General features: G+C 37.1%; 1 protein-coding gene across 7 annotated transcripts in view; it reads right to left on the bottom strand.

Annotated features, from left to right (window-relative positions):
• Positions 1-2,313: 2,313 nt before the first annotated feature.
• LOC128011356 (eukaryotic translation initiation factor 4 gamma 3) overlaps positions 2,314-26,609 on the bottom strand; it is a 45,349-nt gene continuing 21,053 nt past the window's right edge. For 4 of the 7 annotated variants that reach the window (XM_052593666.1, XM_052593669.1, XM_052593671.1 and 1 more), the window contains 29 exons: positions 23,391-23,570; positions 23,103-23,211; positions 22,554-22,660; positions 22,266-22,361; positions 17,811-17,895; positions 16,306-17,082; positions 16,144-16,223; positions 15,768-15,987; positions 15,555-15,679; positions 15,168-15,287; positions 14,531-14,686; positions 14,110-14,307; positions 13,804-13,950; positions 12,018-12,254; positions 10,318-10,422; positions 9,219-9,357; positions 9,019-9,107; positions 8,012-8,108; positions 7,743-7,860; positions 7,148-7,362; positions 6,955-7,073; positions 6,307-6,479; positions 5,944-6,069; positions 5,761-5,842; positions 5,587-5,685; positions 5,328-5,474; positions 5,163-5,244; positions 3,454-3,600; positions 2,314-3,299 (listed from right to left, as the gene is read on the bottom strand). In XM_052593666.1, the coding sequence (XP_052449626.1) occupies positions 3,118-3,299; positions 3,454-3,600; positions 5,163-5,244; positions 5,328-5,474; positions 5,587-5,685; positions 5,761-5,842; positions 5,944-6,069; positions 6,307-6,479; positions 6,955-7,073; positions 7,148-7,362; positions 7,743-7,860; positions 8,012-8,108; positions 9,019-9,107; positions 9,219-9,357; positions 10,318-10,422; positions 12,018-12,254; positions 13,804-13,950; positions 14,110-14,307; positions 14,531-14,686; positions 15,168-15,287; positions 15,555-15,679; positions 15,768-15,987; positions 16,144-16,223; positions 16,306-17,082; positions 17,811-17,895; positions 22,266-22,361; positions 22,554-22,660; positions 23,103-23,211; positions 23,391-23,570 (4,557 nt within the window). In that variant the 3' untranslated portion in view covers positions 2,314-3,117. Of the gene's footprint in view, positions 3,300-3,453; positions 3,601-5,162; positions 5,245-5,327; positions 5,475-5,586; positions 5,686-5,760; positions 5,843-5,943; positions 6,070-6,306; positions 6,480-6,954; positions 7,074-7,147; positions 7,363-7,742; positions 7,861-8,011; positions 8,109-9,018; positions 9,108-9,218; positions 9,358-10,317; positions 10,423-12,017; positions 12,255-13,803; positions 13,951-14,109; positions 14,308-14,530; positions 14,687-15,167; positions 15,288-15,554; positions 15,680-15,767; positions 15,988-16,143; positions 16,224-16,305; positions 17,083-17,810; positions 17,899-22,265; positions 22,362-22,553; positions 22,661-23,102; positions 23,212-23,390; positions 23,571-26,609 lie in introns of all 7 variants that reach the window. The other 3 variants (XM_052593665.1, XM_052593667.1, XM_052593670.1) reach the window with 1 other exon arrangement.

Genomic DNA, 26,609 nt, shown 5'->3' with positions numbered 1-26,609 from the left:
CAACTGGCTTTTCCCAGCGGAGGGATAACCCCAGACCAGCGACCGCGGCTGTGACTGCTACTGGTCCTCGCCAGGAGACAGGTGTCCAGAGGAGGGCGTGGGGGCTCAGAAGGAAACACCAGGGCCAGTGGCAGTTCAGATTCCGGCAATCTTTATTTGATGTTTATTCAATAAAAAGGCATACATTTACACAAAAAGAGCTTATTCCTCCTCACTCAGTCAATTTGGTGCCGCTCGCTCCGCCTCAGAGCAGCGCTTTGCAAGCATCCATTCAGGATGATAACACTGAAACAAATCCTGGTGCCAATTCACCTCAGGGACTGGTTTGCGTCCGTGGAATTAAAAGGACGCATACTTTCACATTCAGATAGCACCGCATCACAGACACTTTCTGAGGTTTACTTTCGAAGGTACAGCTTACCAATACTCTGTTCTCCCGTTCGGTCTGGCATCTCGAAGTGCATGGATGCAGCCCTTCTGTTAATATGAAGGATTTATTTCTCAAAAGTGCACTTCTTCTTTCCCTCGCATCGGCTTAAGTGCATAGGGAATTTAGGTTTGAATGCCCTTAGGGCCCACTCAACAAGACCTATCGTCTCCTCCTGGGGGTGGTCGAGAGGTATATCTATTCAATAGATATGCTTTGCAGCTGGCTGGTTTCTCATAATACCTTTGCCTGGTTTTACAAGCTTGGCGTTCATTCCATATGCACTGGCTTCAAATAGCTGCTCGCATAAAATTCAAGGCATTGATGTTTGCCTAAAAAACTACCACTGGCTCTGCACCCATTTACCTAAATGTGTTACTTCAGACTTATGTGCCCTCTAGAAGCTTGCGTGCTGCAAGTGAACGTCACTTGATTGTGCCATCCCAAAGAAGCACAAAGTCACTTTTACAGACTTTTAAATTAAATGTTCCCTCCTGGTGGAATGACCTCCCCAACTCAATCCGAGCAGCTGAGTCCTTAGCCATCTTCAAGAATCGGCTTGAAACCCATCTCTTCCATCTTTATTTGACCCTCTAACTAACACTATTATAATTCTATTCTTTAAAAAAATCTAACTACTTTTTAAATGATTTTGTATTCTATTTTCTTTTCCTTTATTATGCAATTGTATGTGTGTGTGTGTGTGTGTGTGTGTAAAGATCTCTACCACTAGCTTGTTCTACTCTTTTTTTTTATTCTGTTTTAATTTTATTTATTATATTATTTAAAAGGTCATGCTGTGTGTACTGTGTTAACCTCACTGAGATTTGTTATAGCACTTATATATCATTGCTCTTTTTGTTGTTTTTGATTGCTTCCACTGTCCTCATTTGTAAGTTGCTTTGGATAAAAGCGTCTGCTAAATGAATAAATGTGAATGTATTCCAGCCTTAAGTAGTATTGTACATCAGATATTATTTTAATAATTTCAACAAATTGTCAAGCTCACAACTCGGAAACGGTTTCCAATTCGACTTCATGGTGTTCATTTGCTTGAAGCACCAGTTGGTCATAAAATGTCCAAACTACCTGACAGTAGGCCTATTTACTGAGTTTCTTGAATCGCTGTAACAATTTTTGACTCAAACACAAAAAAAGTAAATTCTTTGCCTTTTGCAAGCTGAAATCAGCTGGACATCTGCCGAATAGTTGTCGTGCATTAATTCAATGCATTAAATATGAACAATGAACAACACTTTAATTTTGATATTTAAAGTGGTATGAATTAACATTGATCATAAACACATTAAATATGAATTAATGAACAATAGTACATTTATAAATAAACTAATGAATTAAGAAGAAAAGTGTTTTAGTTCAGGATTCAAAGTGCATTAATGTTAACAAATAAAATCTTATTGTAAAACAGTACATTTCTTACTTTTTTATTTGCAATTATTTACTTACATATACCTTTTCTACCTTTTACTTTCTTTTTTGTATTAAAATAAGTTTTTCTTTTCAGCAAGGGTGCATTTGTAATCAAAATATCTTATGATCTGTCTATTAATTAAAGAATCCTGAAAAAAAAAATTAGGTTTCTGATAAACTATTAATCAGCACAACCATTTTCTACACTGATAATAGAAAAAAAATGCATCTGGAGCAGCAAATCAGCATATAAAAATGATTTCTTAAGGATTATGAGACAATGACTGGAGTAATGATGCTGAAAATTTAGGAATCACAGGAATAAATTACATTTGTTACTGTATGTATGATCAAATAAATGCAGACTTGGCGAGAATAAGACACTTCTTTTAAAAAAAACAAAAAAAAAAAATCTTAACTGACAACACTGTAGAAAATTCACACCATCACCACGGTTTTGTACTTTTATGAATCTTTTTTGTCTTTAATTTATTTACAAGCTTTACATTTGCTCTATCAGTATGAAGAATAACAAGCACTTTAGGTTCAGCAACATCTCCTTAGTGGTTTTGTACACGTCACCATCTGCTCGTGGATGTCCATTCTGAGCTCTCGTCATGTGATCCCAGCAGTCTCCTGAATGCATAATTCCTGCAAGTTTCTGCCAGATTAAATGTTTCACAAAGAGCAAGCTAAAGCAGAGGAACATTTGGTATGGTTATTGAGATAATAACCTTAAACATGTACTAAACACTTCAGTACTGATGTACTCAACGCATCAAAAAAACAATCTGAAAATCATGGAAGCTGTTTAATCATTGTTATTCTCATTATATGAATAAAATCATCATTGTTATTACTCGATCCACCGATAACTGCTCATTGTGTCTGTCCGCAAATGTTAAATACCCTTTTGTTTATGCTGTACTTAAAAAATAAATAAATTAATGAGTCTGTTTCATTTCATTGTTGCGTGTTTGTATTTTTTAAGTCCTCTTAAAAAGTATAAAAAAAAAAAAAAAAAAAAACTTAACTGCAACATTTCTATAAATCATACATTTTTTTAGTGCTCCAGCAAATGTAAGTCATCTTAGGGTCGCTGTATGTCAGTGAACCGTACCATTTCAAATCTTGCTGAGCTCCATCCATCCTAATGCATAATGTGTTGCTTATGTTACATTTTAATTTGATGCAGTTATTGTTTCAGTGACTATCGTCTCTTCAGAACTAGTTGGCAAATGAGTCCATTTGTCCCCTCGTCAATTGTCCTCTGACTCCTCCTCTGCCTCGCGCAGCCACGTGAAGAAAGCAGTGACTGACTTCAGGGCCACACCTTTGCCTTGCTGTTCAGCGGGGTCTTTACTGACCTCCCACTTACAAAAGGCATCTTCAGATATCACATCCTCATCATACAAACAGTCAAAGAACATCCGGAGCAAATCTGCAAAAATGTTAAGAAAATGAAAATGTTTTAATCTCATGGTTAGCGCTCAAAATATCAAACTTAAAAAAATAGCATCCATTGTAGAATAGTGTTTCTAACAAATATTTGATGTGTTGTGCATCTAAATGGGAATGTGAAAGCTTTGACTCACTAGGAGGCTGGTCCAGTTTTACTATCAATGCTTGAAGTGCGTAAAGTGCTTGCAACTGTCTCTCTGTGTCTGAGTTAAGGTACTTGTGCAATACAGGCAATCTTTTCTGGATTATAGACAAGTCCACTTTGTATGAGGAGCCCTCAGCTGCAGACACAAAACACAAGATTAGAGTATTTCACACTTTGGCATTTGAAACTGTACCACAGAGTGCTAAAATTTGCATAACTGTATGTCCACTAATCTATAATTTTATTTATTTTTTCTGAAATTAATCGCGATTAATCCCACCTAACAATAACGTTTTTAAATATACTTCTATATTGCAATAATTAAATCTTCACATTCAATCTTCAAATGAATGTACAGACAACAAAGACAGTATATTTTTTATGTTTAATGCCTTAATGACTGATCAGTATCACTGTTGCCAACACTACTGGTGTCTCTATAAAATAGTTTTTAACACTAATATTTAACTAATGACTATAACCATTCAACATGATAGTATAATTGAGAGCTATCAATTTTAACATTTATTAGACTTAAAAAAAAAAATTCTAATTTAACACATCTTCACATAAACCCATTATAATAAAAGTCATATTTAGCTACCTGTGCCCTTCAGCAGAAATATACAGAAATTGAACAGAGTTATCCCTTAACCTCTTAAAGCTATAAAAGATTTTTTCTCTTTGATTAAAAACTTCACATCAGCCGGCTTATGAGGTTATTTGGCTGCTACTGCTTTAAAAGCCGCCGCTGTTGAACATGATGTGGATCTGACATGCATTGTATCTTCTTTCAACTCTCTTTACCTTTTCTGACTCACTTAAGGTCTTAAAGTCTCTGCTAATGAACTGACAGGTTGAATCGAGTGTGTTAGATGAGGAAAGTAGGGACGGAGTGCTTTAGGGCAGTTTGGAAAACCATTTTAGAGGAATTTTCTTGCAATATAACATATGTTATAGATATATCACTACATGCATGCACAGTTGTAGGCAAATTTAATTGCCTTTTTGGCAGTGTAGTTTATTTTGTGCTTTGATATGAAATGATGAAATGATGCAGGCTACAACCTGCTCTGTGAGACACACTGTTTCCACACTCGTTTGACTCACACCTGCAGCTGTAGTAAAGCTGGAGCACGCGTCTGAAATATCTCTGGTTTATTGTGGTTGTAAAGACGTTCTACAACTAAATAAATGCTCTTCTTGTCAAAAAAGAGTGCACTTGTGTGTGCGGTCTCCAACCCTAGCCCTGCCCCAGCTTTAACAGTGTTAAATATTTTGAACGCATTAAACTGAAAAAAATCATCACCTGCATTAACAAGCTAATTTTGTCAGCACTAATACTAAATAACTTGATGTGCATAAAATAATACATTTTGAACTTTTTATTTATTTGTTATTTATTTATTTATTTAGATTTTTGTACAGTTATGCTTAATGTGGGAAGAAAAATTATTAAGTTATATTTTTCACAAATATTATTCGAGTAAGTAATTATTAGCTATTTGAAAATCCCAAAACCTGTCTCATAACAACGTAAATAGCAGTAATTTTTTACATTTTTTTGTGTTTTAATAGTCGTTAAATGACGTCAATTTGGGATTAAATATGGCTCAGTCATTTCTTTAATAAATTACACTTCCCAAAACAGCTTTCTGTTGTTACTGTATTAAAAAAGAAAAAACCTAAGCCACTTACTTTTCACTGCTGCCTTGCACACAGCAGTCATTAAAGCTCTGATGAAAGGAGGTGAACTCATTTCTGATTCATCTAGATTGGCCTGTAATACACCACCACACATCAGTGACAAGATCCTTCACTTCCTATAACCAAACAAACCTAAAGAGCTGGATGTAAATCTACCTCAACCCAGTCAAAGATTCGTTCATCACCAGCCATGTCCTCCAGCAGTAGTTTTTCAAGTTGCTTGTTCAGTTCCTCAGACGAGAGTGTTCTCTTAGAGACAGCCTCGGGCAGGGTTGAGCCGTCAGAAAGTGTAAAGTCTAGTTTCTGTAGGAAGGTAAATGATTATCCCTTGTTCAGTATGGAACAGCTGATTAATAGGTGAGTTTTGATGGTTAGCATATATTAGATGTCTAAGAGAAGGTAAATGAAGGCTCACATGTTCTGTGATGAAACTGTGCACATCCTCCGTTTCAGGTACAAAATCCACCCAGCTCAACCCCGAGTCCCTCCATAGGGATCCCACTTTCCTATGGCTCTGCAAACACACAATCCATTCATTCCTACTACTGGCAATACAAACCAAATGTTTGATTCGAATCTTTCAGCTTACCATTTGTTTGCATAGAAGGTGCAATATTTCAGAAAATAATATCCCAGCTCTTCCCACAGGGAGTAATTGTTTGCTAAATTCACTGCAGACACAAAATAAGCAAATAAAACGCGTGTAAAGGCAATTACTAAAGCTGATGAGTTCTATGAATCTATTAACACCTCACCAAACACCAAACCTCACCTAAATAATTCTCTCATAGAGATTCCCCCCTCTCGAAGCACAGGGGTCACCAGCTCCGCAAGGTACAGCCATATATGGGGAATATCAATGGCCATATCATCTGCTAATTCAAGAGTTTCAGAGAACCTGGGGGAAGAAACAAGTATATTAAGTTGGCAATGGTATCGTTAAAATAAAAAAAATGTAAAAAAGTTATACATTGAAATTAAAAAGGGTTATCGCCTCATGCTATCTTAGTAGGTAATGATTGTGAGGCTGCTTACTAAATTTTGGAACAAAATTCAAAGGCACACATAACACAACCAATGCAGAGACTATAAGGATCAGTTTTCTTCTGCATTTGTTCAAGCACTGCAATCTCACCCTTTAAAGAACTGATGTTTGTGGAGGATTCCAGCCTGCAGGAGCTGGTAGAGCAGCTGACCCATATGGTCTCGCGTGATCTGACTCCTCTCCAGCGTGGACTCCACACCCACTCGCACAAACACATAGAGCATGGCAGGTTGCTCTAGTTCCTCCACACACTGCACTGCCTCCTGCATTACAAGTACACCACGCTTAGAAAACCTTCTACTGCCATTCACGACTTCTTTTTTCCTTTTATTTAGTTGACAGGGACATTGTACATTAATAAAACATTCCTGTAAATGTACTAGAATCAGCCTTAGACAAGATGTTACAAGTCACCCTAAAATAAAAATTAATTAAAAATACATACTAAAACATTTTATAATTACATAGTACAAATCATACAGTATTCCATTAAACAATTGGATCAAATGAAGACAATATAAAATAATTAACAATACAGCAAGCAAATTTAAATTTCTAGTTTTGACAAGTCTGAGTAGCATGTGTGTCTAGATCTCTTATAGCTGTCAGAATAGTATTCCATTCCCGTGCAGCTTTGACAGAAAAAGCAGACTGACTAAAATTACTTCATCTAAGCGGTATGATACAGGACTGGGAGATACAGTATTATAAGTGGTGATTAAAAAAAATAGTACAAACCTTGTAATCATTAATGTGCAAAAACTCATCAATAATGGACTTGGACCGCCTCTCCATGTCCTCTTCTGGTAATGTAGGCTTATCTGGAGAGAGTCCTGACAGTACTTCAAGTTTAACAGCTGCAATGAGAGACAGCCTTTAATGTTGGATTCTCTTTATGTATTTCACCATCATTATAATCACAATGGCTCACCGGACTCCCTGGATTGGCTACGCTCCAGTCTGCTGTTGTCTGCAGTGCTGGCGGGCAGCTTGGGCGTGTCTGAGGCATTCGAGTCTCTGCGGGACACTTCCTGGGCCGACTCCTCAGGAGCCTCCTTATTGCTGCTACCCAATGAGACGGGCCCTGTCCGAGCGGGACCCGCACTCAAAGGCTTATCATTACGTTCTCGTCCTGAGCTTCCTCGACTGAGAAATTCACAAGCACACAAAAACAGACATTCATGAATCCCCAAATGTAAGTGTTTTCTATCAATTCATTACAAATGAAATCATATTTTAATTGAATTATTATTATTTAACTTATATAATGTTTTATGTTTATTTGAATGTATTATATAATTTAAATATAATATTTGAAATATATTTGAATAATTATTCAAATTCTAAAAATGTCAGGTATAATAATTATAAAGCTTCTAATATTAATAATAGAGCAGCACAGAATGAGTGATGTGAGTGAGCGATTTTTTTTTACACATATTACATTTTGATTAACACAAACTAAATGTATTAATGAAAAGGTGTCTCCTCTTTCTCAATGAATATATTTTACATGCATACAATACCTGCTGAGAACTTTCCTTGCATCAAAATCTGGGGATGTAGAGGGTAAAGAGGAGGCCGGGGGCGCTGAGGGTTGCAGGGCTGAGTAACGATTTAAACTGGCACTGGGACGAGAGACATCTAAAAGAAAAAAGGGTCGATAGGGGGAGAGGAGGATCAATTTTACATTAGTAAACAAAGTATAGAGCAAGAAAATCCTGCTATAAAGTATAAAACAGCCAGAATTGATAGAGCCAGCAGCCCACGTCTGACTACATCAGTATTTCTTTACCTGACTCACTGGCCTTGGCTCCAGCCCCTCCACTGCTGCCCTTCATCCAGTTCAACTGAGCTCTTGGTCCCAGCTGAATCTTCTCATCTATCGTTGGCTGAAAAAAACAAACACACACACAAACACAACCATCTTTTGTAAGAACATGTTATATTTACTCATGCATTCACATAGATGAGTGTTTCTTGGGGATTTACAGACGTCATCATTTAAATTAGCAGCTCATCGGTGAGAGCTTTATGAACTGCACTTGGTCTGTAAGAAAAGGTACAAAGTGAGCAGCACTGCAGATCCCCAGAACCAGTGAGATACTAAGATGCTACTACACAAGACGACAGAAGAACCATCAGATGGGGCTGTTGAGTCAAACAGTTAATTAGCATACTTACAAACAAGCTAAGCAAAAAAGAAAAAGGTTTAATGTAAAAAAAATTATTTTAACACCGTTAAGACTCACTAAATATTGTTATATTCATGCTCAAAAGGAGATAGGGCCAATAGGGCTAGAAAGTTCATCCCGATCTTTTTTGTTTTAGTTGAGATGTTTTGCAGTAGTGTTTTAATTGTGCTTATGCTGTGCTTTTCACTGTCAGACAGTTTGCATGGTAAAATCAAGCACAGTTATACAGTTTTACAGTTAAGACCAATTAGTAGAATAGTCATTTTTTATAAAATGAATGAATGAAATATATATTATTTTTCTTTATAAATACATATTTTTTGGGTGAAATGCTTTAAGTCAACATGTTTTAAAGCAGCACTCTGCAAAGCACAATAAATGGCATGTAGCAAGGTGTAGTTAGACCTTCACAAATGTGATTCAGCTGATAAGATCGATTATTGACATAAAGATGCAGCTTCCTTGCTTCCAAACAGATCATGGGGGAGTATGACAAAAATGCAGAATAGGATATATAGATTCTCTTTCTCTAAAACTCTGTTATGCTAGCAATCTCAAGATGTGACTAGAAGGAAAACGTGTTTTTAGTTTGACATCTGGACTTTACCTTTGAGATCTTGGGAATCTTAGCGGGGTCTATTGTTCTGCTGTTCTTAGTCATAGGCACAGTGCTCCAGGTCTCCTCTCTCTGCACCACTGCAACATTAAGAGAAAGAACGGTTGGAACAGAGTACGGCTGGGAAGGAGGCCCACAGGACTGAGTAAGCTGTAAAGAGGATTAGCCTACAGCAGAAGTCTCTTTCTGACCTGGTCTCCTCTTGTTGTCCTTGGACAGCAGTTGCTGCTGGACCTTCCTCTGTTCCTCCTGCTCCTCCAACTTTGCCTCTTTATGGATCTGCTCAATGGTCTTTGGGCCAAGGTCAGCTCTCCGAGACACCCAATTGTGCTGAAACGAAGGAAGAAAAAATATTAAAGTACTCGCCCTAAATAAAGTTCAACAGGATCATAAATACTATTAACAACATTGACTATTTTGAGTGTCTACTTGGCCGATTAACAGAAACATCGCGTCCCCCACATCCCTGCCTACAAACTTTTCAATGGCTAAACAATTATTTATTACAATTTCTTTGTATATTGAGTAAATATAATACAAAAGAAACAATTTTTAACATTTCATTTCTTAAACTTTGTCTATGTCCTATTTACCATTATTAAACTGAATTACGTATTAAAAAACTGCCAATGAGTCAAATTTTATAAAAATAAAAAAAAATTGTGACTGAAGGTTTTTTATTTTAAATAAATGCTGTTCTTTTGAACATTCCATTCCAGAATTCTGTAAAAATGTATAATGGACAATAGCATATACATATATAAGCATTATATCACAGTTAAAATCAACAAACTGAACATATCCTTGAGTTTAAGCTTTTTGAGAAGTACCGTATTTTCCGGACTATAAGTTGCACTTTTTTCATAGTTTGGCTGGTCCTGGGACTAGAACCAAGAGAAAACATTACCGTCTCCAGCCTCGAGAGGGCGCTCTATGCTGCTCAGTGCTCCTGTAGTCTACACTGAAAACAGAGTGCCTCTCGCGGCTGTAGACGGTAATGTTTTCTCTTGGTTCTTGGTTCTAAATAAATGCGACTTATAGTCCAGTGCGACTTATATATGTTTTTCTTCTCGTCATGACGTATATTTGGACTGATGTGACTTACACTCAGGTGCGACTTATAGTCCGGAAAATACAGTAGTTAATTCATTCCCTCTTACAAAAACCTTAATGACACAATCTTGTACATCTGTCTTTATTTCATGAGTTTCAAATGAAATGTTGTAAGTTTGGTGCACAGGTTACTGAAAAGCTTTCTTTGATCCCCATTCCAAATGTAACAAAACTCACCAATCGCAGGTCAATAACATCCTGCAGCATGAACCGAATGCGCGATGAAGTTTTTCTCTCCTTTACTATCTTCTCCATCTGGTTAAAGTACTGATCCATTCGTGGCTAAAAAATAAGAAGATTAAGACTGTGAAGAAGATTCACAAGCTTAAAAAATAATAATTAATAGACTCTCATATACTATTTAATGGACTTCTTTGCTGACATGAATTGACATTCGCTTTTAATTAAAGGGGGGATGAAATGCTCGTTTTCACTCAATATCCTGTTAATCTTGAGTACCTATAGAGTAGTACTGCATCCTTCATAACTCCAAAAAGTCTTTAGTTTTATTATATTCATAAGATAAAGATAGTCTGTACTGATTTTTCCGGGAAAAACACGACCGGCTGGAGGCGTGACGTGTGGGCGGAGCTAAAGAATCATGAGTGCCAGTAGGCTTTTGCGTCGAGAGCATGTGGAAGCTGTGACATTACCGTGAGGGAAAACCCATCATCCCAAACAAACCATGGTTCACAGTCAGATTCAGCCGTTTATTTATGATCCAGAATCAGATCCAGAGGCTGAAACTGAACGAGAGCAGCAGCAGCAACCACTCGCTCCGAGCGGGGCTCGAACCCTGGTCTCTGGCATGGGAGGGGACGCACTAACAAGGAGGCAGAGATATTTGAAGCAGTTTTACTCACCGCCTGCGGTTCCATCACACGATCGTGACCCTTTATTGTTGGGATTGCATCATCCTTAAGAAATAAACGATACGCAAATCCGTCGTCAAACTGGGCCTTGTTTGTAAAACAAGCATCTTCGAAATGCAGGGAACAAACAAAAACACTTGCACAACTCCATTGATGCTCTGTAAAAATAAACTCCATCCACTGTTCCCTTAATGCTGTTTTTTTTTTTGTAATCTGTGCAGGGTTGTCTTGCCCTGGCAACCAAAAACACACTTCTTTTGTGACATTTCGCGACGCTCTCGCTCTGATCAGTGAATCGCTCTGATCAGTGAATGTCAGTGCTCTGCTATACGGGAGCACGCGCTCTTCCGGCAGAAGTGCCCTTAGGACCCATATAAGGAAATTCCGCTCCATCTAACGTCACACAGAGCCATACTCGAAAAAAACTTTCCAAAACTTGAGACAAACCGGAAGGAGTATTTTGGGAACAAAAATACTCCTTCAAACGTACAACTTAATTTTAGAAACTTTGTCCATGTTTAGCATGGGAATCCAACTCTTTAACAGTGTAAAAAACTCAGTATGCATGAAATAGCATTTCACCCCCCCTTTAAAGTAAAAAAAAAAAAAGATCAACTAATGAGACGAGGGTGAGTAAATAATGACAGAATTCCTATTTTTGGATGAACTACCCATTCAAGTGCATTAGGCACCACTCTCACAGTTCTCAGCTGAATCCAAAGTGAGTTTTGGAAGCAGAGCACATTAAAATGACTCATTTAGGATTTGTTTCCAAACAGCAGATGATATAAACGAGGCTCTGTGGATGTGAGAGGCAAGAGCAAAACTCCACTGCTGCAGTGCAAAGAATGGCCAACATATAGATTACTTTGCATATTTGCATTGAAATAAGCAAGAGTGTGTATGCATTCATATGGGCTGCAGCAGCAATCAACAGATTAGATGGACAGTTATTCTTAATACCCATTATATAGGACATCCTCCCGATTAGGATAAACCGCTGACCTTAGCTTTCTCAAAGTCCAGGTCCTTTCCAATAGTTGTGAGCAGCCTGCACAGGCACTCCAGTGACTCCTCATCATGGTTTTTCAGCAACTTCACCACGCAGTCGTGCATGATGGCCTCTGTCAGCATCTTCAGCTTGAAGAGCTCACCGATGAACTTGATGTTGCCAATGGAGCGTCTGCGGGCCTTATCTTTGGCTTCTTCCAGCTCCTCCTGCAGCCTTTCCCGCTCGCTAGCCTGAAAGCGAGAATAAGAGAAAGAGGACAAGTCTGGAGATTATTTTCAGAAGAAGCCCTTACAATAGCTTTTAATATTGAGATTTCAGTCTTTATTTCTTTGATTAAACTGAAACAATTTAATTGCAATTTGTTTTATATTTGTGAATTTTTTATTGGAATTTAATGGAAGTGACAGATTTTTTCTTCTGTATTGTGACTGCTTTCCAAAAGAAACAGATTATCGAGAATGCTAAAAATGTAGGGGGAGAATTTGGTTCAATTCATTGGTTGTTGATTGGATGAAGGCAGATCTAAATGCGAGCTAGCAGTGCATTGTCAGAAAAGGGTGGAGACTAAATGATTGGAGAAATCCAGCATACATCACCAGAGAAAAGTAGGTACGCACTGAAACAACAAAACCAAAATGAAAAGTTTCGGCAAATACATTTGGGTCGCAAAACTCGGTAGACTGTTTATAGTGTCAAATCCTCAGGTGATTAAATCAAATCAGTCGTAGTAAGTTTCTTTGGCAACAAGTCGCCTCTCAAAATCTAAAATTATCCGTATTGCTACTCAATCATATTTTTTTGACGTTCACCTGTTGTAATATATCCATGTTGTATGCATGAAATATATGCTAAAACAGTCAAGAAACATCACGCATCAGTCATATTTTATTGCCTTCAAAAGCAGTTTGGGCTGAAATGTTTTTTGGTGTTGTTGAGAAATTCAGAATTCAGAATCACAACGTTACACAAAGATAAAAAACAAAAAAAACAACTTAAAAACAGCACAAGACTTACATCGACTACTTTTACAGTAAAAATCATGAGATCAGAGTAACATGAAGGTCAATGACAGCAACTAACTACTGTATTTTCCGGACTATAAGTCGCACTTTTTTTCATAGTTTGGGCTGGTCCTGCGACTTACAGTCAGGTGCGACTTATTTATCAAAATGAATATGACATGAACCAAGAGTTCACATTACCGTCTACATGTATGAGGAGCTATGCTGCTCAGTTCTCCTGTAGTCTAGCACTGAAGACATAGAGCGCCCTCTCGTGGCTCGAGACGGTAATGTTTTCTCTTGGTTCTTGGTTCTAAATAAATGCGACTTATAGTCCAGTACAACTTATATATGTTTTTTTTCTTCGTCATGACGTATTTTTGGACTGATGCGACTTATATTTAGGTGCGACTTATAGTCCGAAAAATACGGTATAAATATGCACACAATTACAAAAAAAAATTATTTTAAAAACTAATTTTATATTTAATTGAGTTAAGGCTCATGTACCATTCATTTTTGTATATGTACTCACAGGTACATAAATATAAATACTAGCAATATATATATATATATATATACATATATAAAAGAAAATATGGAATATAATTGCGGAAAATGTTTTGGAGGTCATTTAAATCCACACAAACAATTCTAAGAAACGTTCTCATATCTCATGTTATTATAGGCAATTGCATCAAGGCAATCTGAATGGCCTGTGATCCATTTAAGATCCATTTAACAGTTTTAGTGATACTTTTGGTGCTGAAGGACTTACTGAAGTAGCTGCCTCCAGCTCCCTGTGTTTCTTCTCGAAGGCATCGTCATCCACTTTGTCTCTTTCAAACTCCTTCTGACAGCGATTCAGAAGAAGCTTCCGGAAATTCACATAGGTGCTGGGCTTATCCGTCATGGGTACTTTTAACTACACACACAGCATGTGACTAATTTAGACGTGCACTCACCAACTAAACACACTCAGTTTCCAATTTCACTTTGCTCCCAAAAACACAAATACAAATGTAAATAATGAATCAGTGATATTTTTGAACAAACCCTGGTTTTAATGGAAAGTCTGACTCACCAAGGCCAGACAGCTGCACATATTGCCATAGGCCACAGAGAAGCTGGGTTCATCAATGGCTTTCTCAAAAACCAGGTCTATGACTCCTTTGAGCCGCTCCTCCGTGTCGATGGTGAGGTCAGTCACCTGCTTCATCAGCTGGTTGAACATCTGTGGTGTCAATTTGTTGAGAATACTACGGACTTTTCGGAAAAGCTCCTGTAAAAATATCAATGAACACATTACTGAGTGTCCTTTACTTTACTTTCCAATACAGAATGCAAAAATCAATCCCAAGCTCGATTTCCTTTCTATATAAGAGGAAGTAATGATGTAATGATTTAATCATAGCTGAACATCTGGATACCACAGCATGCTTTTGTTGTGCTGCAAAATAAGACATTTGCATTTGGTTCCGGATTAAGTGTAAGTGCAGGAAGACCTGAGTTTTCATGGTCTCTGAATCGTCAATGACATTGTCCCGCTTCATGCCAGGTTTCCATGCATGCTCTGCTGTCTTCAGCTGCACGTCATCATTTACCGACACATTTGTGATGATCTTACGTCCAGATGGGCGACGCAGGCCAACATTCAGCAGCTGAGGGAACAGAAATTATAATAACAGAATTAAGAGCATATCTAGAGTAAGATCAATTAAAAATGTTTTAATTCATGTGAAGTATTAGAACTGAATTGCATTTAAGGTAGAGAGCGTAATAAATGACTTATTGTATTATATATTTATGGCAGTGAGAGAAGAGCAAAGGAATGTGTGAGAAACCAGTGACAAATGCTAAACTTCTCCTTTTGTGCATCAAGGAAAAACACGAGTTCAGAGTAACATGAAGGTGAGCAGCTGATATAAATTTCGGTGTATCTGTCTGATTATTCATATGCACGTATTTATAAAAAAAATGTTTTTGCATATTTACGAAAATAGATCGTAGGAACGTAGTGCAGGGGATGTTAATTGTAACTAAATGAAAGATCTCAAGAGAATAATAATTGGCTTACTGTAGTAATGAATCAAAACTCCATATTTTTTTGTATAAATAAAAATGTAAAAAGTTGGGACGAACCGGGGCTCCCCTGCCTCCTGAAATCTGTCGGCCAAAATCTGCAAATGCTGGTGTGAAGTCCGGGCCTCTGGATATTACACGTGGGTCTACCGGCCGCATGGCCAGCTTATTTTGGTTAATCTGTTCAGTTAGGGAGAAACACATTAGGCTTCTCTGTACAAGATCACTAATGAGTTTTACAGATTCAACAGATTTCCATAGCAGTCCATTTAATGGGACAGTGCTACTTAATTATGGTACAAGATACATTTCTATGGGAATTTTCAATTATTGCTTTGAAAACCATGATATACATGTTCAAAATATGGCTGTCAATGAAATGTGTTCACATAGTAGAAGCTATTGTTTTAACTTTTTTAATAAACTGTCCTTTTAATATTGTCTGACCTTATCTAGAACAACATCAGAAATAGGAGGAAGCCCCTCTGGTTTCTGCACACAAGCAGGCATGAATTGGAAGCCCAACAGGAAGTCTCTGTCGTACTGCTTCTTTCCATTCTTCTCTGCAGGCTCTGCAGAAGAGCAGAAACGCTTTCAGTGGTAAAACCTGGCAGATACACATGCGGGAAACTAGAGAAGGTTATAGAGAGATGGCCTTACGTGGCACTGCTTTGATCAGCGGCTCTTTGACTGCAGGCGGGTGCATGCTGTCACTGCTTTCGGTTTCAGAGGCGTGTTCAGCCCCGTTTCTCAGAGGCTCTACTTCCTGTTCTCCGTTCTCCTCAAGCATAGTTTCTGCTGACGGCCTCCTCTCCACCTCCACAGGAGGAAGACTGGGGATCTCTGCAGCAGGTTCCATAGAGGACTGATCCACGTCCTCCTACCAAACACATACATATAAGCGATATAAGCTGGATTTGTCAAATCACATTCAAATTCAAAAAACAATGCCTTGTTAGTGTCAAATAGCTTTGGTTTTATACATAATTTTATTACTTTAATGTTATATGTTAAAGGAATACTGTGGTAATTTTACCTCTTTATCTGAACACAGATCTTGCCCTACAGGTATGTCCTCTATTGGCTTCTTCCAGGTCTTTGGTGCACTAGATGTAGCTGTACAAAGAAAAGTCTTGTGTTATTTGACCGACCCCTAAATCATAGCAATTCATCTTAGCCGTATATTCCAACTGCTCACCTTGACTTGAGCTTTTTCTGGACTGCAAGAAGGGCTCGCCTCTCTTGTCCGGGAAGGCCTCGGTCTCCTTCCCTGTTTCCTTGAGCTCTGCTCCTGTAGACGGTCCCTTGGCTGACCCTGCAGAACCCTGACTTGGGTGCGTGAGTCCTGGAGGAGGAGCAGGTGTGGTGGAGATAGCAGCAGTAGTGGAGGTGGAGAGGGATGTGGTGACGGGACATCCAGTGCTGTCCTCAGCAGGGGGCTCCGGGCTATCCGCCTTTCCAGCCGCTGACTCGGCCTCCAGCACCGGTGTGATGGGCCTGGGCTCCGGGCTGGGGGACTGGGGCACGCTAGAAGTAGGCAGCAACGGAGAGACTTCCCTGGGTTGGGATTCCAAGTCGTCACTCGAGGGAGCAGCATCGGTGTCCGTCAGCCCATTGATGGCCTTTTCAGGCTGGGCAAGGGTCGTAGACAGGCTCTGAGGTGAGGGCTGCTCTGAGGAGGATTTCTCCGGCTCTGAGCTTTCAGGTTCTGGTGTGATAGCTTTAGTGGGGACAGGCTCAGCTGATGGGCTCGGGACATCAGCTGACTCCACTGTTGAGGCAGGTATGGAAAGAGTCGGGGTCATAGCTACACTTGAGGCCGTGTCTGGGCCAGAGGGGGGAAGCTCAGTTTTCTGTGGGGGAGAGGGCGACTGGACTGGGCTGCTGGGATCTCTTCTCTCCAGTGGAGTCTCTGGCTCCCGCAATCCAGGAGATGCAGTTTTTTGCGAGGCAAACTCTAGTTTTGGCTTGTCATCTAGAGCCATAAAGTAAACAAGGAAACGCATTAGAGCTATATAAACTGATAGAGTAAGGAACTTAAATATACAAATAAATCCTGAGAATACAGAAATTTGCTTGACAGTTTGCTCATGTTTTTGGTGAGAATATTATATTATCAAAAAGAATATCAAAGTGATATAAAAAAATGTATAATATATTTGGAGTGATATTGTTGGCAATATAACAGAAAAAACAGCTTTAAAGCGATGTTAAGAATTTCTATGTGAAAATTAAATAGTACAATATACACTTATAGGGGTGCTCTGATTGATCATCTACTGATCACCATCAGACGATAATTGCTTTGGGAAGTTTGATCGGCGGTCTCTATAAAGGCCGATCTCAAGCTGATGATGCACCTGCCGTGAGAGGTTAGGCACGACATGCAGTGACATGTCTCAAAATAAAATATTATATAAATGTATAAAATAAAATACAACTAAAATATAAATTAAATGTTATATTTATTTAAATTATAAAATATAAATAAATACATAGTTGAATAAATTAATGAATGAATTAAAAAAAAGTAATTTGCAGTATATGAGAAGAATTTTTTCCCCTAATAAGCCTAATTAGTTTCATTTTATTATTTGCATTCAGGATTGTTTATTCCCTGCTGTCTATAACTCTCGGACCTGTGACTGTGGACCACTGCTCTGAACCTGTGGGAAGAAGGTGGCAATTGCTGGAAAGCCTGACCTGCTTTCAAGTCGATGGTTGCAGGAAGCTGGGCGCTGTCCATGGTATACCTGATGTTGCCGTGATCCACTACCTGGCTGTTCAGCTGCTGGGATTTGAGGTAGAAATTGTGAGGATAATGAGGGCGGCATAAAAACTAGCAACATAAAGACACAAGGCACAAGCACGTATGAAGCACACAAACAGAATGGAAAAAAACCCCCAGAAAAATAAAAAGAATGGAGAAGAGAAAGAGGGGCACAAATGAACAAAACATAGGGAGGAAAAGGGGAAAGAGAGCAGAGACAGACACTTTTAACATTCAGGGAGAGAAGACAGAGGAAATGTCAAAACATAGTGAGTGCTCCATCGACAGGGACAATGCCTTAGGCTACATCTAGATGAATCTGGATGCATTTGAAAATGGCATTTTCGTTTTAAAACGCTCTCTGTCCACACTAGTGTTTTCAAGTGTTTTGCAAACTTAGTCTCACCCACACTAAAACATCAGAAAACATAACATTTTATTTCTGCACATGCACAAAGCCTCAAAAAAGCTCACTACAGACGATACACATGGAACAGACATTATACGTTTTATGTAGTTCTTCTGACAGGATTATTTTATTTACGAAAAGAACCCACCATTCACTGACATGTACAGGTCGCACACACTCACGACTGTATGTCTGTCTCAGTGTGGACAGAAGGCCAAAACAGAGAGAAAAAGATTCATTTTCAAACTAAACGTATTAGTGTGGACATGGCCTTAGATTGGGGGGGGGGGGTAACCCCTTAACTGTCCCTCACATTATTGAACACAGACGTGAAAATACATGATCCAAACTTAAATTTTTATAATTCAAGAATGAAAACATTTTGTAACATGATATTGATGTACCATTTTCATAGAAATGCAGTCTAATTTTGAAATGGGTTTCAAAGGATGCATTTTGAGATTAAGTTTTAATTGATTAAATCACATTTCTGATGATTTCTAAAGTGTGCTATAGAAAAAGGCAATGAAGAAGACTTTTTTTGACAAAGGTCAGAACTCCTGTTATGATGTAGATTTTTGAGTTGCACTCATGTCATAAATGAATCTATCAATTTTCTACATAGTTTTTTTTTACAAAAAAAAATATATAAAAAAAAATATATATATATTTAAGAGTCTTAGACCTTTCCAATAATATATACTTTGTCATGATTAGATTAGGATTGAATTGTTATACAGTGAAGTAAACTTAGGCGTCCCACAGAGGGGATGGGTGACAATTAAGAGGTTTTTAACCATTTTATGCCAAAAATCTCCCAAAAATGATCCCTCTTTTACATAGATTAATTTATACTGCATGTAAAAATGTAAAATTTAATGCAAATGTATAATATATATGTGTGTGTGTTAAAAGAAATGACTGGATTTTATCTGTTAGCTATTTGACTATCAACAATGTATTAAATTAACAGTATATCCTTCATTATTATTCATTATGAATACAAACACATATATATTTAACAAGTATATATATATAAATATATTTATACATAATATAAAATATAAGAATATAAATATATAAATGTATATACATGCAAATATTTTCAATATATATACTGTATATATGTGTATTTATATATACATAATATCCACAGCGCACACACACACACACACACACACACACACACACACACACATATATATATATAATGTACACAAAAACTTTTATTTTGGATGTGATTAATCTGAAGACAACACTAACCTAAAAAAAAAAAAAAAAAAAAAACATTTTTAGTGACGCCGAATAGTCGAAGAGTCAATGTTTCGATAGGAGGAGCCTGAATCGACTACTAATATCACAGTCTAAATTCTAATTGGCTATATGGGGTGCTCATTGTCTGATTTCACAAATAACAACAATGCAGAATATTAATAACTTTGACTGGGACTGTTATATACTGTCATATACATAACATTATAATGAGAACACTATTTTAATGCTGTGAATTTTTTTAGTTTAGTTGCTGTGTTTCTGCACTTTGTTGTGTGAAGAACGCGTCCACAAAAGGAGTTAATTCAGAGCCGCACAGACATGTTCATGCATTCGGGGCATTTGATGCAGATAGCTTGTCATTTGGTGCATAAGTCCCTGTGTGTTAACGTCAGTAATTATGACTGTCGAATGTCTGACTTGACTCTTGGAAATGTATTTTGATTCGACTGTCAGTCAACTGTCCGCAACATTTGAAAATTCAGATTCAACTTTGAAAATCCTTAGTCGGTGACACCCCTAAACATTTTAAAGTGTAGATTACTCCATAACTTCAGTGTCACATGATCCTTAAGAAAACCATTCTAATATCCTGATTTGGTGCTCAAGAAACATTTCTTATTACTATCAATGTTGAATACATATTTTTTTCATGGAAACAATGACACATCTTTTCAGGATTTTATTTATTTATTTATATATTTTTGGTAATAATATAAATGCCTTTAGTAAGTATTTTGATACATTTGATGTGTCCTTACTGAATAAAAGTACACATTTCTTAATATTAATAATATTTACTGATTTCAAACTTTTGAAGGATGGTGTATGTTACAAGAAAATATTAAAACTTCTTTTTTAATAATAATAATAATAATAATATTAATAATATGTATATATATATATATATATATATATATATATATATATATATATATATATATATATATATATATATATACATATATATATAAAATTTACATTTTTTTAGATCTAAAACACTGCCTTTTTTAAAATTCTTGTTAAAATATATTTCATAAAATATTGTGATATCACTTTTGACACAGACACCCCGCACCCCCTTGCAGTCCGTGGACCATAGTTTGAAAACCCCTGTTTTAGATTATGCACATAGAGGACTACGATATTCTATCTAAAATGTGCTGATGAGGAGTCACTATACAGGGAACACAAAGGGATCAGGATGACACAAACAATAATGAGGCAGAATATGCAAGTTGAAACTTTTTACATAAAAAAAAACAAAAAAACTTTTACCTCCACAGAAAAAAAAAAAAAGTTTTATTAGTATACATTAATTGTGCATTGATTAAAATTGGTGGCTTGTGGGTAAAAGACTCTTAAATAAAGGCAATGACTCACAGATATAAGTTGTGGCTTTAGATAAGAAGATAAAGTCCTGGGGCCTGTTCTTCGTACGTCGCTTATTACATCCGAGATCAAATGACACATCCAAGATGATATCATCGTGCTAATCCTGATCCGGCTAATTGGGTTCTTCCATCACACCTGTTGTGTATGATTAGTATCGCTGGATTGAGTTGTCTGAGATAATTGCGCGTTCATGTGTTGTCTTAAAAGGGGATATGTATCGATACTCGAAACCATGATCAGCAGTGCAGCGATTGGCTGGTGGCAAGATGGCAATGTAATGACGTCATATAATTTAAAACGACACCTGACGAAAAACTTGACAAATTTCTGGACTTTTATAAGGAAACAGCCAAGCAAACAAAACTACATAAATGTGATAATAGATACATGAGACAGATAATAGATACATGTTTTTATTTTATTAGAATTTTTTTCATTATTCCCAATTATTTAGATTCGCAATTTATAGTTGTGCAGTCTTTACATTTTTATTTCAATGTAGAAATGATCTATTCATTTCATTTTATATTTGGACAGATTTGTTACGTGACAGCATTAATGAAAGTTTCTTAAGGGTCAATATCATGATATCTGCATCTCCTGCGCTCCATCAAGCCACTCTTATAATAGCAGTCATCACTCAAAATAATGCACGACTCTATTATCTGTATAGCATGTGTGTAAGACTCTAATACAATTATGAAGTAATCATTTTATGACAAATAAATATTTCAGTGAGTAAAACTGGCTGTGTCTATAGTAGGCTGTTACGGACTACACAACATTTTTATATTATTTTTAAATAATTTTTTTAATGATTATTATTTTAAATTATTGTCCCTGGATCAGTACGATACTCTTGTAATAAAGTAGCGGTGATAGCAGGCATATTTTGAGTATCAGTTCTGGTTGAAAAGAAGCGATCTAATCCTGTTTACATGAAATAAGCTGCTCCCGAGCAGGTTTAAGCTTATGGACCTGTTGCTATGACAGCAGCTCCGGGATGAGCTTCGAAGAACCAAACGATCCAAGATCATGCCAAATCGTCAACAATCAAATCCAGCTAACTGAGTTAGCGACGTACGAAGAACGGGCCCCTGAATATAAAGGAATAGAAACTTCGGCAGTGTGGCTACAAAGTCAGTGGGATTGCTATGGTGTTCAGACTTGATTTTACGGTTTTGGATGGTCGCTTTCGTAAGAGTTGATTCCTAAGGTGCAGAAATTAAAAAAGGAGCCATATCAAGCTAAATCTGTATGTGTGAATATGGGTCTGTGTGTTTGATTTGAACTCTGTGATTGGCCATCTTACCTGTGGAGGTGTAGGAGTGGAGGAGGGCCGTCCCACCCCTGATAATATCTCGTCCGTCACATCCTTGCCGCCTTGGTTGGGGTCTCGGATGCGGATCTTGGAGGACAATAAAGTGCCGGATAATTAAATGATAAAGCATTAGAAACATCATTTACTACCCTTTCTGGATTTCTGAAGCCTTGTTAATTACATCTGAATTTTTTTCAATACAACTTTCCGAAAGGCATTATGGATTCCAGTTCACATACTGCTATAACGATACTCAATGTATGCAATGATGACACTCACTGTTTTCTTTTCCCTCTTAGCAGGTGGAGGTTGTTGTGGTGTAGGCACTATAATGGGTGGAGATGGTGTGTACATGTGTTGCGTATGATAGTAGGAAGGTCCTGCTCCTAATAAACCCCACAAGACAATTTAATTTAGTTCCATATTCAAAAATAATTCAAACTAAAATGAACATTTTGTTGATTATTTCTGATTAATCAATTAATAGTATAGCAAAGCCTATAAAATTAAAGGTTATAAATTCAAATATAAATGCATGAATGAATGAAAGCTATGCTATACATTTTGTGCACAAAAAGTGTAAAATATAATAACTTTATAAATGTTTTCTTTACTTTTATAACAATAATAAAACTTTACATTAAATAAATCCAATAAATGTTAGATTTTTACAAATTTTATTTAAAACTGTAATTTATATAGTTGTTGCAGCAAAGGGAAATCGCATAAAGTATATTAAAACTGCTCACAATCATGTGCCACATTTGTCGTAATTTTCTGAAAATATGTCAATTATGAAATTGTAAGGAAAGAGGTTGCCAAACTCACCATAAGCTGCAGAGAAGTCCCCTGGACTACCAAAGAAGGTACTGGGTCCAGTGGGCTGGACTGGGTACTGTTGAGGAGGCCCCACATATTGAGGAGCACTGTGACGGTACTGTAGAATTACAAATATAATTGAAAACAATACATATATAACCAGAAAAGAACTCTGCAATCAAATTTGTACGTAACACAACAAATCAAGTCTAGCTCATTAAACATCCTGATATAAACACACGGTCCAGATATAGTTAGTGTAACGTGATTCCGGTCTGCAGTCTTGTGCTGTCTGACCTGAGGGATGTAGTACTGTGCTGTTTGTGGGGAAGAAAAGGGCATGGGAGCCATGGTCATCATGATGGCCTGATTGGGGGGGTAGACCGCTGCTGTGGGGGTCTGAGAACTGGGCCGAATCGGAGGGTTGTTGCTTGGAATGGCAGACCGCGCCGTTTGCATCTGTGTCCTCTGGAAAAACTGTTAGGAGAGATACGTTATGTGGCTCACCTTTGGAAATGCTGACAAACCAATGAGAGTAACATTTCAGCCATGTTGTGTATCTAAGATGAAGTCCACTGAAGACATATTTGTAAAACTATTTAAGTAATAGCATGCAAGTAACAAAGAAAAAACATATCATCCTAAGTAACATGCACTCAAAAGAATACAAAAGTATTAAAGGGTTAGTTCACCCAAAAAATTCTCACCCACATGTCGTTCAAAAACCGTAAGACCGCTGTTCATCTTCGGAACACAAATAAGATATTTCTGATGCATGCATGTGAGCTCTCTGACCCACCATAGACAGCGAGTGCCCTTACACGATCAAGGACCAGAAACATAGCAAGGAGATTTGTAAAATAGCTGTGGTGTGGACTCTGCTATTCTTTAATAATGATGACGATTTTTAGAACTATATCTTTATTGTTATCTTTATAATTATCGTGCTTGGTGTAAAAGGACCTTAAGGGTCTTTGCTATCTCTAGGAGGGTCAGAGAGCTCTCAGATTCCATCTAAAATATCTTAATTTGTGCTCTGAAGATGAACGAGGGTCTTAAAAGTTTGGAACAACACGAGGGTGAGTAATTAATGACATTTTTGGGTGAACTTTCTCTTTAATACTTTAGCTAAAATGGTTTCACATTAGGGAGATTTTTCTTTTCAACTCTGAAGAGAACTAGCAAACTAAAGCAGCTTATTTGCTATACTATGAAGAGAACTTCCTATTAATAAATCCCTAAAATAGACCTGTTGACACAAGCTTTCACACTTGTGACTATGTACCAAGGCCAAACAACAACAGTGAATCATTATTTTTCATCCAAACAAACGGATAACTGGTTTCCCACTTAATCAGTGTATTAACAGTTTCGGAAATGTGTGAGTCATAAGGGCCACGTACACACTGCGGCTAAATACAGGTGTCACTCCTTTTCTGGTTGCTTAATTATATTTTATACACAAAGGTCACATTGTTACATTTTAGGAGTGACAACCACATTTAAACAATTAGCATTGTGTGTGTGTGTATGGAAAACAGAAGTCTTTCAGAAAAGCTTGCTGGCTTTATATTGTAATTTTAAGTTTAGCTATTTTTGATTTAAAAAATATATACTACTGTTCAAATGCTTGGGGTCAGTATAAAAGAAAAAATATTCAGGAAACACGCATTTAATTTAACAAAAGTGTAACACTAATGAGCTGATGGTATTTCAGCCAGCTGTTCCATATTAATGAATCCTGACTCTTAACACATTCTGCACTCAAAGACCAGAACGTGAGTAAACAAGGACCTTCGTTGTTTACATAATTCACCATTTTGGGCGCCCTGATGTCGGCCACATCCTGCCTTGAGTGACAGTTATTACACCTATTGAGACTGTCCAGGGATACCCGTGCTCTGTGTGATTTGTAGTTTGGTGTATTATTAGTTCAATTATTAAAAACCAATATATTCATGATTGCCTCCGAACCGCTCACATTACGAGTCAATGAAGTGTGATCTTAGCTACATGCTGTTTAAATTGAGTAACTAAATTTATCATAATGATAGGATAATGTTTTCATGGCCAGAGAATATTTTTCCTTGAATTATAAGAAGTGATAACTTTATTGAAAATTGATAAGTTAATCTTACGGCCGTTTGCTGGACAAACCACTGTTTGATTTGCAGTAATTTACAGTAAGAGATATCACAATAATTTATATGAAGAATGGAATATTGACATATTAATGAGTAAATTACAGTGCCCTGTAATGAGTTATTGGTATAGGCAATTGAGCTATTTTTCATAATCAATAAAATTTTGTGTAACTGTCATATGAGATATATATTAATCATATTCCCTATATATCATTTGAGTTAATTATTATGTACAACCCAGTAAATATTTCTATTTTTAAAAATGTGCTGCTCTTTTGAACCTCATGTTTGTCAAAGAACCATGAAAAATGTATGTATTAAGAAGCACAACTCTTTTCAACCCTGAAAACAACTAATCAGCATTTTAAATTGATTTCTAAAGGATCATGTGACACTGAAGGCTTGAGTAATGACTGCTGAAAATGCACAGAAATAATCTACATTATAAAATATAATGAAAAAGAAAGCCACTGTAATCATTTCATTCATGTTCATTTTAAAAAAGCAGCTTTTGATGTGAATAAGAGAAAAAAAGAAAATCTACCAACCCCAAACATTTGTACATATTTAACATCCCATTTAATAACAACCATCAGACCATAATATATTTACAGCCATGAGCTAAACTGTTGAATTATAGATCATATGAAGCACGTTTCACTTGAGACTGATTGAACAGAAACCTTTAATTAAAAAGATCTCAAACATTTACAATGTCTGAACCAGCATACCCTAAAGTGCGGTGACTGACGGTGATGTGAAAAGGATTTTAATTATTAAGCAGATAGGAGACGCTTGTCACAGGTAAACAGTCTTTCTTGAACTCTCTGATGCTGACAGTACACCGAAACACACAGTAATTGGAGACTGTGGGTGTGACCAGTAGAGAAGAGTTCCCTTAAGGACAGTCAGCAAGCTGCTCTTTGAACACAGACAGAGGCTGTACTATCTGCAGATGCAGCATTACTCTAACTGCCACAGATGATCAGGAGCCAGCAGTGCTACCTACAGAGGCAGCATTTTAAGGCATCATATGCACACTTCCAATTAAAATGCCGTACCAAACAGGAAGGCAATATGACTTAAGGTCCATTCTTTAGGCCAAGCATCACATGAAGCCTTCAAAGATGGTACAGTAGATGAACCAAGGGAAATGTAAAATACACATGTATAATCTATTCAACGAAAAATGAGTGCTGCACAGCAATAAAAATTCTTAATGAAACGAAAACTGAAAGTGACTAATCAAGCTGCAATTTAAGAACTTTTAATGTAATCATTTGCCTCTAAACACTTTGTCCACAATTTTAACTGCTTTTGAACTAAGTTTCCATTCCTTGCCTGAAACTACTTTGAAACATAACAGGTCTGT

The sequence above is a fragment of the Carassius gibelio genome, chromosome B23 (assembly GCF_023724105.1).
Source record: "Carassius gibelio isolate Cgi1373 ecotype wild population from Czech Republic chromosome B23, carGib1.2-hapl.c, whole genome shotgun sequence".
Classification (NCBI taxonomy): Eukaryota; Metazoa; Chordata; class Actinopteri; order Cypriniformes; family Cyprinidae; genus Carassius; species Carassius gibelio.
This window is presented reverse-complemented; position numbering and strand designations above follow the sequence as displayed.